This window comes from Paroedura picta, chromosome 5 (assembly GCF_049243985.1).
Source record: "Paroedura picta isolate Pp20150507F chromosome 5, Ppicta_v3.0, whole genome shotgun sequence".
NCBI lineage: Eukaryota > Metazoa > Chordata > Lepidosauria > Squamata > Gekkonidae > Paroedura > Paroedura picta.
In genome coordinates this window covers 43095764-43112669 of record NC_135373.1, presented here as the reverse complement: position 1 = coordinate 43112669, position 16906 = coordinate 43095764, and the positions used below count along the sequence as shown (strand labels likewise).

At 48.7% G+C, this 16906-nt stretch overlaps 2 protein-coding genes across 3 annotated transcripts in view; both read left to right on the top strand.

Annotated features, from left to right (window-relative positions):
- The window catches only part of MAP7D1 (MAP7 domain containing 1), a 72852-nt gene extending 68008 nt beyond the window's left edge, over window positions 1-4844 (top strand). For both annotated transcript variants that reach the window (XM_077337535.1, XM_077337534.1), the window contains 3 exons: window positions 1460-1568; window positions 1782-1972; window positions 4012-4844. In XM_077337535.1, coding sequence (XP_077193650.1) covers window positions 1460-1568; window positions 1782-1972; window positions 4012-4022 — 311 coding nt within the window. In that variant the 3' untranslated portion in view covers window positions 4023-4844. The remainder of the gene's footprint in view (window positions 1-1459; window positions 1569-1781; window positions 1973-4011) is intronic.
- A 3192-nt stretch (window positions 4845-8036) lies between these two features.
- On the top strand, window positions 8037-16234 carry LOC143838870 (interferon alpha-inducible protein 27-like protein 2A). Its single transcript, XM_077340780.1, has 5 exons — window positions 8037-8041; window positions 11368-11567; window positions 13313-13345; window positions 14961-15122; window positions 16005-16234. Exons 1-5 carry the CDS (start codon window positions 8037-8039, stop codon window positions 16079-16081), a joined length of 477 nt encoding a protein of 158 aa, XP_077196895.1. The 3' UTR covers window positions 16082-16234.
- Window positions 16235-16906: the final 672 nt, after the last annotated feature.

Genomic DNA, 16906 nt, shown 5'->3' with positions numbered 1-16906 from the left:
ATAATATATTTTAAAAGTAAAAACTATTGGGGCATTTTTGCTCCATTAAATTCATTTTTTGTGTTATCCTGGCACAAAAAAAATACAATATCACACACACACACACACACACACACACACACACACTTGTGCCCCAGAGGGTCTTAAATGACTGCTCTTACCAGGGAATTTCAAAAATAATGCTTCCTCCTTATATGCATGACTTGTATTAGTATCCTCTGCCATTTTCATTGGTTTCTGTCATTTGTTCTTTCTCAGTGGGCTTCCTTCACTTTTTCAGTTCCCCTGGACTTCCAAACATTTGAGCTGTTTAATTTATCACCTGCTTTATAACCATACGCTGCTCAAAGTGCCTGAAGTTTGAAAATGAAATTTGAAATCCTCCCCTCTGAATAATTTCTCTCCCTTGGACGAGGCTGGAACAGGATGGTGTAGGTGGTGTGTGCCCCAGCTTCTTCCTCCCAAGAAGGAAGTCCTGGGAGCGAAGCCAGGAGTAACCCCCCTCTTCCCCCACCCCCCATTTTTCTGTGTCAGTTGTTCTTCTGCTAATATTTGGAATGGTAATATTTTGGCCCCCTTTGGAACTTAGTGAACAGGCTGTCAAAGTGTCCCAGGCAGGATAATGCCCCTGGCAGGATAATGGGGGTTCTTCTGGACACTGATTTTGGAATGATCTAATTTCCCTTGGGTTATGTAGGCCCTACCAGTCTTGAATTATTATCCCAGGCAGAAGAAACATCAGTCACCTATTTCCCTCCTCCAGACCTTCTTTTTTTCAGTCAGTTTTTGACTTGCAACCAAAGCTGCCTCATACGGACTGGATTCCGGGCACAAATTCCCTTAGTCTACCAAGACCAGCCTTGTCGGTTCTGACTGGCGACAGCAGCTCTCCTGGGCCTCAGGCAGAGGGCTTCTGCACGTCACCTTCTACCGGATCCCCTTAACCAGGGATCTTCCGCTACACAAATGCTTGTCCACCGAGCCACGGTCCTGGTTAGTCCTTAACCTACTTAGTCCTCAGCCCAAATGGAATGGGGAATGAAGTCTGCAGTTGCTCCTGTTGATCTCCATGCATTGTGCCTTCCCTGTGTTGAAACTTAAGAGAGCAAGTGCCTCGGGCAGGGATCTGTTGTCTTGCCAGTGTCACTTGACGAAGGAACACCAGTTGCACCATATGACACCGTAGGGGAGGAGCAGAAATTGGCCAAGGCAGGTTCAAAGGCTACGAACATCCTGGTGATAGGAGACAGGTGGCATAAATGAATTAGTTTGATCTGGCTTGACCTTCCAGGCAGCTGAAAAGCTGTGACAAAACAGCCGTAATGCCAAAGAGCTCTGAGTAGGATGGAGAGGTTGTGCTGCAACCGATGTCCCCTAGGATAGCTGCACGGCTTTGGCCACTGCTGGGGATGCAGAAGTCTTCTGTGGCACCTGCCAATCCCCTTTCCTGTGTTCCCAGATGGTGAGAAAAGGCCTGGGAGCCTCCCCAAGGAAGAAGAGCTGCCTGAGATGCAGGCCTCCAGCCCTGCTGGTCGTAAAGTGCCACCTCCCGAAGGAACGCAGCACAGGTACATTAAACTGGGGGGTGGAGGTGGGGATGATCCAACTCAGCCATTTGCAACTTTTTAATGGTCACAGTTCTTTTAGGAGCTCTTCTCAGGTTCCGGGGCTTTCTGTAGTTGGCTGGCCCCTGCACAATGAGATAGGCTAAAAAAAGGTCTAAGCTGAGAGTGAACTAACTGACATGACCTTATGGCCCTTTCCCCACTTCTCCTCTGCAGCACCCCTGTGACCTCTGCTCTCTCCCTGGTGAATGGCCTGCAGACCGGAAAGCATGAAAATGGATTTTCTTCCACCAAGGAGCCCAGCGGCCGGGAACATTCTGCAAGTCCCGGATTGGGCATGGCCGGGGAGACCATTCTGCCTTTTGCCAACAAGGAGCCCTTCCTCGCCAAGGCCCCACAGGTCACGGGTAAGATGCAGGTCACCTGAAGACGTGAACTCAAAGCATGGACTCTGCCTCTGTACTGTCCCTCTCCATCTGAGCATGGAGTTGTACAGCAGGCAGAGGAACTAGTTTCTTTGGACCACCTGATTCCCTCGGTCAGGAGGACGCTGGTCTATAGAGCTGGGTTCCTAGTCTGAAGACATGCGTGCCCCTCTGATCCAGTAGGGCAAGAACTAGAGCTCCAGGTTCAAGCTCAGTTTGCTTATTTTGTTTATGAGTGTATTGATTTCATTCTAAATAAAAGGCATCTGGGGGGAACATGATAGAGGTTTATGAAATTATACACTAGAACTCAGAGTCATCCAATGAAGTTGATGGGGAGTCCGTTCGGAATGGACACAAGAAAGTCCTTCTTTTGCTCAACAAGTAATTAAATGTTGGGATTCACTGTTCATGGGCAATGTGATGGCGATAAGCCGGATGGCTACCAGCCATGGTGAATAAAGGGAATTTCCAGTTTGAAGAGGCAGTGCATTATACATCTGAACAGCCTTTTATGGACAGCTGACCAGCCACTATGTGGTTGGGCTAGATCAGGGGTAGTCAAACTGCGGCCCTGCAGATGTCCATGGACTACAATTCCCAGGAGCCCCTGCCAGCGAATGCTGGCAGGGGCTCCTGGGAATTGTAGTCCATGGACATCTGCAGGGCCGCAGTTTGACTACCCCTGGGCTAGATGAACCACTGGTCTGATCCAGTAGGGATCTTCTTAATCCTCATCATCGTCGTCTTTATTTTTCTAACCTGCCCTTCCCACAAGGGTGGGTAACATCAAATCACAAAAACATTAAAACTTAAAATCATAATTTACATTAAAACAGTTCTGGCTAACCTATCCGCTACTAATTAATATTAAATACTAACATTTGGTATTGCTGTTACTATTGAGGAGATATCCTTTTTGGGAGAGTTGCATCTTCCCATGCTGTTCCAGTGGATTTTAGATCTTCAGGGTTTTTCTAGGAAGGCCAGCCATTTAGAGATTATGGATGTTGTCTTCCTGGCCTCAACCCTACCCCTGTCTTGTAGGTCCCACAGGGCCCGGGGCTCAGCTGGCAGAGCATTCCAGCAGGGAATGTGTTCTTATCTGCTGTTCTCAGTGAGATTTGAGGCAGATTACTGATTAGCATCATGCAATGGGAGCAGCCATAAGCCGTGCAATACAAATACACTAAAAACTGCTCTGATCTAGAAGGCCCAGGCTAGCCCAATCTCATCAGACCTTGTAAGCTAAGCAATGTCGGCTCAAGTTAGTCCTTGGATTGGAGACCACATGAATGAGCACTTGAGAACAAGATCAGAGGAATGACACAACAGTATGACAGATTCAGGTGGGCTGCTGCGTTGATCTGAAGCAGCAGAACAAAGGTTGAGACCAGGGGCACCTTTAAGACCAAGGAAGTGTTATCCAAGGTGTAAGCTTTCATGTGCATGTAACTGAAGAAGGAGACACTGGACTCAAACTTTGTTCTACAATGGTATACTATAAACAATGGACATCTGTAGGTCTGCGTTGATTGCACCCCAGGCAGTTTCACTGCAGATGGACAATAGAGGGGAAAAATATAAGTGGAAGGCAAAACCAGATGTCATTGCAGCAGTTCAGTTTCAAAATGCAATTGTTGGGCAATGTGGGGTTGAAATCTTCACTGGAATTCTCCCTGCTGAAGGGGCCAGATGGGCCGCTTTAAGAAGTTGATTCTAAAGGTCATGGTGCCACCACCCAAGAGAGCCTGCCCAGAGCCCCGTGTGATCTTTGGTAATGAGCATGGATGGGAGAGGAGGGAAAGCCTTCCCAGCGGATCTCAAAGGACAGGGAACCTCTTGGGGTGAGGATGTTCCCACTGAGAAAACTGGCCTGGTCCAGCTTTTGTTTTTTTTTAAGGTGAACAACTGGCTGGATTCTAGGCACGCTCTCAGCCTAACCTACTTCACAGTCTGGATTGGTTCTACCTGCACCCCTTCAAGCCTCTGATTGTTTTTCTCTCTTCTTTTCTTTCCAGAGGTTCTGTAAGCAGTGATGCCCTCTCTCCCTCCCCCAAAGGACGGGTGCAACCATGTGCCAACTGCAGGCTTAGATCTAACCAGAAGATCCGCCAGATGCTCCCCAGCCCAGAAAGATCAAGGAGGCACAGGGAGCCAAGCTGGCTAGGGACGGCCCAGCCCCACAGACTCTCTTTCTCTCTCTTTCTCTCTCCTTCTCCTTCTCTCTCTCTCTTCTCTCATTCTTTTCTTTGTTTTTATTGTTATTTTTTAATATGCACCTTATCAGACTTATCCCTACTCATATTTCATCCCACAAGACTATATAATCGCATAGGTATTTAACTGGCTGGGTACAAAAGGATGTGAATATAATGTACATAAAGCTCAGTGTTAACACAGATTGCGCCAGCAGCATCACTGGCAGGGTCGCCCCCCCCCCACCCCCCACACGTGTGTTTGCAGTAGATTCCTTTGGGACTTCTTTTTTCAGATGCAGGCTGGGTCATGGCTGGGGGAGGCAGGATCCTGGCGTCGGGCTGAGGTCCGTGGCTGTGTGTGTCTGTTACAGCCAGCGCAAAAGCCAGGCGTGTCTGGAGCTGTAATTGAAACTCTCGGCGTTTGGTCTCAGCCAGGATACCCGGGGAGTTGTGTGTGTCCGTGTGCACCATAAGCCACTCGACTGCCGTTGTCCAACACACTGTGCTTTTATTGGGTGCTGCTGTTTCTGTGTGCGTGAGCGTGCGTGTGTGTCTGCGTGTGTGATTGCTGGGACACGTCGCACTGGGTGTCATTGTGACAGTATTATACATCTGAACAACCTTTTATGGACAATAAAGATAACAAATGGTTATGACTGTCTCTTCTTTGGGGGCTGGACGTTTGGAAAGAAAGGGCCTGTTTCCTGCCTCTTGCAATCAGGGCTTTAGTCTCATTCTCCCTACGTCTGTCGGGCCCCCATCGTTTGGGGCTGTGTGGTCATTTTGACTGAGGCTTCCCATTCCAGGAGAGTTGGGCTTAGGGTTGCTAATTTCCAAGCGGGACCTGGAGATCTCCCAGAATGACAGCTTGATCTCTAGACTACTTCCTCTAGGGCAGTGGTCCCCAACCTTTCTGAGGCTGGGGACCGGCAGGCCATCAGTCCGCGCCTCTGCAGACCACGCCCGCGCATTGGGCTGCGCCCGCACATCGGGTCGCGCCTGCACGGGCCGCGCATGCATGATGCGCGGCCCGGCCCTGATTCCCTCTCCCCGCCCTCCCGCAGTAAGAAGCTTCCCAGTCCGCAAGCTTGCGGCCTGGGAAGTTTTTTACTGTGGGGGGGGGGGCGGGGAGAGGGAGCCGCAGCCCGGCGCCATAGCCTTCGCGGCCCGGCACCGGGCCGGGGGCCACAGGTTGGGGACCACTGCTCTAGGGAAGTTACTGCTTCGCAGGGTTGAGACTCTGGCATTGCACCCTGCTGAAAATCCTCCCTGTGATTTATCAATTTTTAAAACTTATTTGCATTATTTATGGTTTACCTTTCTCACTTGGACTCAAGGCGGATTACAGAATGAGTCAATGCAATTGACGGATGGGGAATTTAATAAAAAGCACAACAGGGTGACGTTTGTGGGACAAACTGGAAGTCTAAAAACAAAAGCAAGGCCTAAGTCTTTGTGTGACACATTAAACCAGGGGCAGTCAAACTGCAGCCCTCCAGATGTCCATGGACTACAATTCCCATGAGCCCCTGCCAGCATTTGCTCATGGGAATTGTAGTCCATTGACATCTGGAGGGCCGCAGTTTGACTACCCCTGCATTAAACAATGCAAAGTTCCACAGTAGGATCCTACTTTCAACAAGGTAAATACTACAGTATAGACCACAAAGCCTAATAATTTTTTAAAGTAACTCTGGGGATCATTTAGCGTAGTGCAAGTCTATTGTCTGTCCAGAAAAGCTCTCCTGAATAAGTCATGTTGTTCTAAAGCAGCAGAACAAAGATTGAGTCTAGTGGCACCTTTAAGACCAACCACGTTTTATTTGGGTGTGGTGGATCTGGCCTGCAGACCGTGTCCCTCCCTGCCTTCAGAGGTTTCCCCAACACCTAGAGAGGCTTTTCTTTCTCTCTCGGGTAACCATTGCCATCACCTGAACTTTGCAAGGAACTGTCCACTGGGAGGGTTGCAACTTCCAGCTTCCCTTCCAAGTGAGGCTTTGTCCCTGGGCTTCCACTGCACAGCACCTGGTGAGCACAAGGGCAGTGTACTGCCTTGTGTGTCCCTGGAGGAATAGTCACTTGCCAACTGTCTGCCTTCTCCCTGGTGCTTTTAAAATAGCGTGTCCAAGATAGTGGAGGTCTGGAGAGCCAGTATGGTGCAGCTGCTGCCAATAATCTGGAGAGCCATGTTTGATTCCTCACTCATCTATGTGCAACCAGTTGGGTGACCTTGGGCCAGTCACAGTTTTGTTAGAGCTGTTCTTGCAGAGCAGTTCTGTCAGAGGTCTCTTAGCCCCTCTCACAGGATATCTGTTGTGGGTAGAGGGAGGAGAAGGTGTTTGTAAGCTGCTTTGAGACTCCTTTATGTAATGAAAAATGGGGTATAAAAACCAGCTCTTCCTTTCTTTTTTATGGCACAGAGAACTTACACCAGCACCAAAAGTATAAAGTATTATTTATTAAAGCAAAAATATTCACAAGCGTACTTTTAGAACGAGATTCAAAAGAAATGGGTAAAATACAGTTCTTTTGTCCCTCTCTATACATGCCCTATCAGATGGTAAAATACAGAACACGCTCCTTAGCTTAGGATGCTATCGATCTCTACAGCGTTTCCATTACCTTGCAGCTTCCTCCAGCTCTTCAGACCAATGCATGGTTAATAATCACTGACTCCAGACCTCAGTTAAGAGTCATGGCTACTCTGATGAACTGAGCACTGAAAGAGACCCTCTTCCTTGCTTCCAGGAGTTTTACCTTCTCTCTGTTCCCAACCCATTGACCACCTCAGGCTGGATCAAATAAGCTTTCCCTGAAGATGTCCAAGAATTCCTTCCTGGAGTTTCTCTAGTATGTAACATCTCCAAGTCTTTTCCCCCTGCTTGAAAGGGAGAGGGGTTTGACCACCCTATTGCCTGGACATATCAGCATTTGTATGAAGGTGGGCTGAGGTAAGTCTGGAGAGCAATCAAAATTATTTCCTCCACCCCCCCACCTGTTCTCTGTTTAGAGAGGAAAAACTTATCTTTAAAACTCAGAGTAAAGATTGTGCTCCTTTTAAATCTCCAAAGAAAAAATGAATTTCTACAGGCACCCAAAAGCTTATACCTGGTATAATACTTTGTTGGTCTTAATTCAGGTTTGCATAGAACAAAGTTCTTCATCAGTTTGCCAACCCAAATCTCCAGGAATCTTCCAACACTGAGTTGGCAACCCTAGTTGGGACCAGTCATAACTTTTGAACATGAGGGATTCAGACATTAGAAAGACGGGTGGAGAAGATGCCCCTTGTACATGAAACACAAATATTTTCTATCAGAGGAATATGAAAATAGGCGTTCTTGAATTCTAAAACCATGAACGACAACTTTGATGGAAGGCAATGAATGAAGGACAACTGGGAGCAACAACACTGGACAATTTTTAACATGTAGAAGCTTGTTTAACTTTCTCAAATCTAAAATTGGTCTAATATCACTATCCCTCTTGGACACCAAAAAGTTATAAAATAGAAACCGTTAAGTCCCATCTTCAAATGCACAAAATATCGTGCACAACCTCTCTCAAAGGTCGAAGGGGGAGAAAGCCCACCAGGAGAATAGTTTTACCAGAGGTTTTTTTTTTTTTAAATTCAATCCTATTTCCATATTGGACAATAACCAATACTCACAAATCATCCATGATGTTGCAACATTCACTGAAGAAGGGGGCCAATCTGTCGAGAAAGGAAGGATTTTTGCCCTTGTTGGGTGTATTTTGGAGATGCTAACCAAGATGGCCCTAATATTGGATCCAGGTGTTCTGTGCCATGTCTGGTGCTGAAAGGGATTTTGGAAAGTGCAGCCATGAGGTGAGTACCTGGAATGCCTCAGGAATCCATGCAGTAGAGAAGGCCGAGCCTGATAGCAAAGCTGGATACATCCAAGATTTGAGAGTCTGTTTCTTTTAACTTGAGCCAGAATGTCATAAGTCTTTGCAGAAAACTAGGAACCCTTGAAAGGCAAATCCTCAGCTTTAGCTCTGGCATCAGGTAGTAGGGCAGTTGATGTTTATATAGGGCTACAGCAGGAGTCATGGCACGTGTGGAACAATCAGCAGCATGTGTGATCCCATTCATTTGCTGGCTTGAAAGTTTCACAACTTCTGCATGGAGGACTAAGATAGACTTTTTATCTTCAGGCAGCAGATGTGGCTGTTTGTTTTTAGGTTGTTAATCGATCCCACAAAAAGAGTTGATAAGCTGCTTTAATAGCCTGGTAGTTTGCTATGTGCGTATTGAGAGCAGCAGAGAAGTAGAAATGTCAACTAGTAATATCAAGCTTATGACCTTCCTTTTCTGTTGGAGCAGATGACTACTTACAAGACTTGGACTGGGCCACTTCAGCCACCAAGGAGGAGGGTACTAGATGAATAAACAAGAATCGGCAATCTTCCTGCCTTATCTTGTACATATTTTCTATCTGTCATGATATAGGAAGAATAGACAATGGCTTCTCTCACACAGCCATGGCCAGATCCGGAAATCTGGATTGCGGAAATGCAATCCAAGCAGACAGTCTCCCAGGAAAAGGCTTCCCAAATTTTACTCTTAGATTTAGTATTGGAGGATCTCACATCCTCCAGTTTGGCCATTCAGAGCACTTGTTCAGAGAAGACGTGCAAGTCCTCACTGGGTGAGCTGTCAGAGGAATCTCATATACCCTCATCTGGGGATAGGTCAGATGGAAACTCAGAACCAAGGTCAGAAAGTGAGGTGCCATTGTCTTCTGAATCCGAACCCTGCTGGATGGGAAAGTCTTGGAGTGGAGTGAAACCAGTGGGGCTCCCCAAATCTAAGGATGGCAAGGTTCTCCCCAAACTGGTGGAGATAAGGCATAGGGACAGAGTTGCCATGGAATTGAGAGTGTGTCAGGCTGAAGTAGTGGTGTTTCTCCCTTGGAACCGTAGTCCTTTCGTTCTTGCAGGTGGAGGGAAGGAGTAAAGGTGGAGGCAAGATGGTAAAGTTCCTCCCCTCCACCATTATTAGATCCACCAGAGGTGCTGAAATAAAAGGGATCGATTCCTGATCGATACTCTCTGATATCTCAGAAGTCTCATGCAAATGCTTAGACTTGGATTTCTTCGGAGGCAGTTCCAACACAACCCATTTGAAATGAGGCCAAAACTGGTGATCAGGAATGATGAGCAGGATTGGATGGTGGGGTTGATTGGAACAAATAAATTGATTCTGCCTGGAAAGACCACTCCCATGGGGATGATTGCTTTGCTTTTGGAATGTTGGAACTGGTCAAGGCCTTTTCTGTCCCAAGACAAAACCCCCATCCAAATATGCTTGGGAGGGATGGGGTGGGAGGCTGGCAGTGGTGCCGCTGTTGTGCAACCCCCTCTGGCACAAAAGCCACAGAGAATGTTCCTTGGTCTGTGTCATCTTCATGGCACATTTGTCACACTTCCTGGAGAGGGATTGTGGGGCCACCAGGAAAATGAGAAAAACTCACAGATAATGAGAAAGAGGATCTTCACATAATGACATCTCCAGGTGGGTGCAAAGAAGGTGCACTATTTTCAGCAAGAAAAAGCTATGTTGCGTGCCCAAGGGGAGCCCTTTCAAGTTGCTACCACTAGGAAGTTCTTTCTCCATGGCTGGCCTGCGCAGAAGACTGAAAATGAATATAAAGCTTCACAGGCCGCCTGAGAAAAATGCCCAGTGAAGATTGTTCTGGCATCCAGAAGAGCTCTGTTGCGTAGATCAGTGGTCCCCAACCTTTTTACCACCGGGGACCGGTTGACGCTTGACAATTTTACTGTGGCTCGGGGGGGGGGGGGGTAGTCTTTTGCGAAGGGACGTCACCCCTGCCGCCTGAGCCCCTGCTCCGCTTGCTTTCCCGCCGGCACCCCTGACTTCCCTCCGCCCACTGGGAGGTGCTGCCAGCAGCAGCTGCACAGTGTCACACTGAGGGGGAGCCCCAGCCATGGCGGCCACTGGAGAGCACCAAAGGTGAGCTGGCGGCAGAGTGGCTGGGCAGCCCCCGAGCCAGCAACTGGGGAGGAGGATGAGGAGGAGCTGTGGCCCGGTACCGACTGTTCCACGAACCGGTACCGGTACCCAGACCGGGGGTTGGGGACCATCGGCTTAGATCATCCAGGCACAGCACAGAGCAAGTAACAAAAGTCCTGTCAAGGTGCTTTGCAGAGAGAGAAAAATGAACTCCAGCAATCCTGTACAAACATACTGTCCCTGGACATCTGGAGAGCTACACTCTGACCACCCCTGCAATAGAGGAAAGCAGTTGGGCCACCCCTGCTCTATGGCAACCTTTCTGTCAAGATAGTTTCAGGAAAGAAGTGATGTTGGTCTGCAGCAGAAGATTTCCAGGGCAGAAGCTTTTGAGAGTCAAAACTGCCTTGGTCGGGTGGCCTGTATCTGATGAAGGAAACTTTGATGCCCCAGGGGAGGGCGGAATATAAATTCAACATAAATAAATAAATAAATAAATAAATAAATAAATAAATAAATAAATAAATAAATAAATAAATGCTCATGCCCTGAGCCAGAGTGGTATAGTGGTTAGGAGCAGTGGCTTCCATTCGGGCAAGCTGGATATGATTTCATGCTCTTTCACCTGCAGGCAGCTGGGTGACTTTGGGCTAGTCACAGGACAGTTCTCGCAGGACAGTTTCTCTCAGAGCTCTCTCAGCCCCACCTACCCCACAGATTCGCTGGCAGGGGCTCCTGGGAATTGTAGTCCATGGACATCTGGAGGGCCGCAGTTTGACTATCCCTGTTCAAGACCAACCAAGATTTATTCAAGGCGTGAGCTTTCGAGTGCAAGCACCCTTCGTCAGACTAATGAACTACCATCATATCTGAGGAAGAGTGCTTGCACTCGAAAGCTCACACCTTGGATAAATCTTTGTTGGTCTTAAAGGTGCTACTGGACTCTGATTTTGTTGTGGATATAAAAAAATCAATTCTTCCCTGGAAATCCTATTGGTCTTTAAAGTTCTACTGGGGATCTTACTATTCTGTCAAGAGAAAGCCCAGGGAAAGTGTTGCTTTCTTTTCCTTTTAAGAATTCATCTCAATAAAAGTGTCCCCCCCTCCCGTAACTGTAGCCCAGATGAGTGTAAGCTATATCTAGCATGAAAGATTTGCAAGAATGTAACCCGTGTCAGGCCAGGATCCGCCCCCCTCCCTTCCCCAAGCATCTTCGGCCACACCTCCCTGAAAGAGAATTCGGGAATCGAAACCGATTTTGCGGCTCTTGATTTCTCTCTGGTGGAAAGGATCTGCCCTGGTGCGAGTGGCCGGTCGAAATCTGACGCCGGGATCCTGTGCGTCCTATTGGCTGTTGTTTGCCTTCTGCCCAAACCAGGTAACCCTGCCCCGTCCCGGCCATTTCAGGACCTTCTCCTCAGCGGCAGGTAAGGTAGCGAAGAGACCCAAAGTTCATGCAAAGGGGGGGGGGATGGAGGGGGGCGACCTAGGGATGCCAGCCTCCAGGTGGCACCTGGGGATCTCTCAGAATTACATCTCATCTCCAGACTACAGGGATCAGTTTCCTTGGAGATGCTTTGAAGGGTGGATTATAGGGCACTGCGCCCCACTGAGATCCCTGGCTTCCCCAGGCTCCAGTGCCCAAATCTCCAGAAGCTTCCCAACTTGGATCCATCAACACCCCCCCCCCTCCCCTGCTGGTAGACGAGGAACCTGACAACCCCAGGGCCATCTGATGTTACTCTTTAAAGAGCTACACAATGCCTTTTGGGATTTTCTGCCACAAACGGCCCTTTCTTGTGGCTACTCCAGCCTAAACCCAATGAATTCGACAGGCTTAGAACAGAATAGCTGCACAGGCTTCCTATGCATCATGTACCTTTGCAAAGATAGGCAGAGGGATTAAACGGGGTTTTGGGTGAGGCTTTAGGCCCGATTTTTCTCCTGGATTACTCTAACCATGTATCTGATGTCTCTGTCCAGGTGATTCGACTCTGACGGACAGTCTCGTCAGGCAGGAGACACAATGCTGCGTAAGAAGGCCAGGTTTTACCTCCCGTATTCCCCAGATGGTTCACAACACTATTTTGTCCTTGATTAAAACTGGAGGCATGCTTCTCTCCCAAAAAGATGTGTGCATTTCTACCCCCCACAAACCCCAGGGAAATATCCCCTTTGAAATGTCAGGGGAGCTGGTGATTTTTGCTTCCATTGTCCTCTCTCCCTGGCATCTCCGGTTAAGATATCAGGCAGTAGGGATGTGAAAGTCTCAGGACTGCGATGATCTAATTCTGTATAAGGCGGCTGTGGAGGGGTAACCTGTAGAACAGGCTTTCTCAACCAACATTTTGTGAAACTCTGGAGTTTCCTGATGGCTTGGGAAGGGCTTCCTGAATGGGTGGAAGTTAATTCATTTTTTGGATATTTTTAAAATTTGTCAAACATTTATTGGGTGATATATGGTCATGTCAACCTGCCCCCCCCCCCACCAAAATGGCCAGTGATGGTCCTGGAGGGGGTGGGAAGGAGAGGGGCCCCAGGTGCACAGTTCTGCTTCCCAGCCACATTCTGCACCATTGCACCTATTCTGGTGTTTCTTGAAGCCTGGAGAATGTTTCAGGGGGTTCTCAACAGTGAAAAACGTTGAGAAAGAGTGGTTGACAAATATGTTGTTATTTCAGCCTCACCAGTCCTTATGTATATCTTCTACTCCCCTCGCTTCTGCGCAAATGGTCTGGAACTTGACTGATAAGCTGGAATCTCTATGCATCCATTGGGCAGACCTCAGTACACTGGCTTAGTGGAGGGGGGGGGGCTTCCTAAGCAGGTCTACCCAGAAGCCAGCCCCCTTATGTTTGTATGAGGGGCTTACTCCCAGGAAAGCATTCTCAGAATTGCAGCCCTTAGTCTTCATTGACAGCTGTAAATGTCTTTTCTGCATTTTCACTAACATTTAATCATAGAAAAATATCAATCTTAAAAAGGTATGGCTGGCTTAGCTGCTGAATGTTGCAGAGAAATGGGCTTTTAGCTTACGTGGGATAACGGCTTTTGACGAGCCAGCTCAGGTTCCAAATACTTCCCATGGGATCCATTTATTAACATAAGTCTCTTTTTCTTTAGACACCGTTGGCCTTGGAGCTACAGCTGGCTTAGGTAAGTTTCTAGTCAATCAGTACATGGCAGCCCTAGTCATGTAGTCCAGTGGTCCCCAACCTTTTTATCGCCGGGGACCGGTCAATGCTGGAAAATATTACTGAGGCCCGGGGGGGGGGGGGAGGTAGTCTTTTGCCAAGGGATGTTACCGCCGCTACCTGAGCCCCTGCTCCACTTGCTTTCCTGCTGACACCCCTGACTTCCCGCCGCCTGCTGGGGGGTGTTGCCAGCAGCAGCTGCGCAGTGCCACGCCAAGGGGGGGGGCCTAACCATGGTGGCTGCTGGAATATACCAAAGGTGAACCGGCTGCAGAGAGGCAGGGCAGCCCCCAAGGCAGCAGCTGGGGAGGAGGACGAGGAGGAGCCACGGCCCGGTACCAACTGATCCACGGACCGGTGCCGGTCCCCAGACCGGGGGTTGGGGACCACTGATGTAGTCTAACCTCATCAGATCTCAGAAGCCAAGCAGGATCAGTACTTGGATGGGAGACCATCAAGGAAGACTTTGCAGAGATGGGCCATGGCAGACAGCCTTTGCTCACCTCTCCCCACTCAACAGCACACTTGTAACTGAGCAAGTACTGTGTGCTGTCTGGGTGATCTAGGACAACCCTGCTGGATTCTCAAGGCTAGAGACAAACAAAGGTGGCTTAGAAACATAGAGTTGGAAGGGACCACACAGGCCATCTAGTCAAACCCCCTGCTCAACGCAGGATCAGCCCAAAGCATCCTAAAGCATCCAGGAAAAGTGTGTATCCAACCTTTGCTTGAAGACTTCCAGTGAGGGGGAGTTCACCACCTCCTTAGGCAGCCTATTCCACCGCTGAACTACTCTGACTGTGAAAATTTTTTCCTGATAGTTTGAACCCATTACTGTGCGTCCTTTCCTCTGCAGCCAATGGAAACAGCATCCAGCCCTCCTCCAAATGACAACCTTTCAAATACTTAAAGAGGCCTATCATGTCCCCTCTCAGCCTCCTTTTCTCCAGGCTGAACATTCCCAAGTCCCTCAACCTATCTTCATAGGGCTTGGTTCCTTGGCCCCAGATCATCCTCGTCACTCTCCTCTGTACCCTTTCAATTTTATCTACATTCTTCTTGAAGTGAGGCCTCCAGAACTGCACACAGTACTCTGCTTGCCATTGCCTGCCTCTGTGTAGCAAACCTTGCCTTCCTTGTGGTCTCCCATCCAAGGCCAACCTTGTACAGCTCCTGATGACATTGGACTAGCTTAGGCCATCCTAATGCAGCCTCTCTAAAGGACTGTGTTTTTATGAGGTTGCGGTGATGAACCAAGGAGCTAATTTAGTAGTTCTTACTATGCAGCTTAAGAGCCTCTTGTGGTGCAGAGTGTTAAGGCAGCAGAAATGCAGTCTGAAGCTCTGCCCATGAGGGTGGGAGTTCAATCCCAGCAGCCGGCTCAAGGTTGACTCAGCCTTCCATCCTTCCGAGGTCGGTAAAATGAGTACCCAGCTTGCTGGGGGGTAAACGACTGGGGAAGGCACTGGCAAACCACCCCGTATTGAGTCTGCCATGAAAACGATGGAGGGCGTCACCCCAAGGGTCAGCCATGACTCGGTGCTTGCACAGGGGATACCTTTACCTTTACTATGCAGCTGTCGCCATCGTGGGAGTCCCTGTGGCAGTTGGAATGCTGGGCTTCACAGCAGCAGGAATTTTGAGTGGATCCATTGCGGCAAAGATGATGTCGGTAGCTGCCATCGCCAACGGTGGAGGAGTGGCTGCTGGGAGTCTCGTGGCCACCTTTCAGTCAATTGGTATGCATGCCTCTCTTAAGGAGAAAGTGGGGATTAGGCCTCTGAAAAAATTCGTGCCAGAAGGGGTGAAGCATGTTTGGAATCTAGAGAACGGACCAGGTGCCACTGCAAGATGGCTGGCACAAGATTGCTGGGGCCAGTCACAAACCATTGCTAAGTTCCCCCAAATACTAGGAATGTGCAAATCAAGCATCTTCCTGTGATGAAGGCACCTTTCTGAATGGGCACCACCCGTGCAGAACCAAAGGTCTTCTGATACGGGGAGGTGGAGAAAAGCCAGGCCTGGCTCCTTGGTTTGAGGAAGAGATGTTTTGATGAAGCCCATCAGGGTGCATCGGGGAGCACAACAGTTTCACAAAGATCGTCCACCTCCAGGTAGGACCAGGAATTTTCCTGGAATAGAACTGATTCCCAGACTACAGATATCTGTTCCTCTGGGGAAAATGGCTGCTCTGGGGGGCGGACTTTATGGCATCACATCCCTGCTGAGCCCCCCTCTCCAAATGTTGCCCTCCCCAGTCACTGCCCCCCAAATCCAGGAATTTCAGCTGGAGCTGGTAACTCTTCCACCAGGAGCTCTTCCACCAGGCATTTGCTTGAGGCCGACTGACTTAAAACACCTACAGGTCCCCCCCTCAGTCTGAGAGGTCAAACCTACCAAGGGATTGTCAAAGTTGTTTGTAGGAATGCTGTTCTAGTTGAAATATTCTTGTTATTTGTTTATACTGATATAGTTCTATGTAAATGTTCTTCAATGTTTTATGTAAACCGCCCAGAGCCATAGGGAAGGGCGGTATAAAAATCTAAATAAATAACACTAGATTGCACCATGTCAGGTATCGCTAGTTTAGGCTAATGGTTTCTCTTGATCTTTCTTTCTAGGTGTGGCAGGTCTGTCTTTCGCTACGAAAGCTGCCATAACTGCTGGAGGAGCATTGGTGGGGGCCATTCTAAGATAAAGGATGCAAAGAGAGAAGTTCTCTGTGCTCTTTCTTAGAGAAGCAGCACTTGGAAGACCAAAGCAGAATCCTTATGTACAAATGCACAGTGCTTGACTTGTGCTCCAATGGTTTTGCCATACAAACCCCAATAAAGCTTTGGTGAGAACTTTACTTATCGGCTTTGTTTGCATACCCTGCATTTCTTCCTAACAGGGAAGGGACCCAAAGCAATTCACGCCATTCTCCATTTGATCATCACAACAACCCTGCAACGTGGGGTATCCTGAGAGTCTGTGACTGGCAGAAGGTCACCAGCCAGTTTCCAGAGCACAGTGAGGATTCGAACCTGGGTCTTTGAGATCCTAGTCAAGCACTCTGAACGAGACCCCAGAACAATACAAATCTGAAGAGGCAAGCAGGCCCCGTGCCCACAATGCCCTCCAACAGAGAAGGAAGGGATTGCATTATTTTCTAAGCAAAAATGTCAACTGTTCATTAAAAATAGTGGCATGGGGGGGGGGACCTCTTCCATAAGATGTCCAGTGGCTGGTAATTTGCACCCAAGACACTGGAGCACAGATCCAGGGCATTGGAGGACTATTGGCCTTCCCACAAGTATTTCATCTTAGGGAGGGCGCAGTGCCGGCAGGGACTCCCGTGACGAGCTGGCAAACCTCAGCTGACTGAGGAAACAGCAGGAGGAGCTCCAAATGCAGACTTGGTCCCTGGAGGCAAGATGACGAGGTGGGTCCCTTGGCAGGTGGCAGCGAAATGGCAGAGCAGCGACGTTTCAGACACGGAGTGCTTACCTAGAGCCTTGATCCCGGGAGAATTCAATCTGCC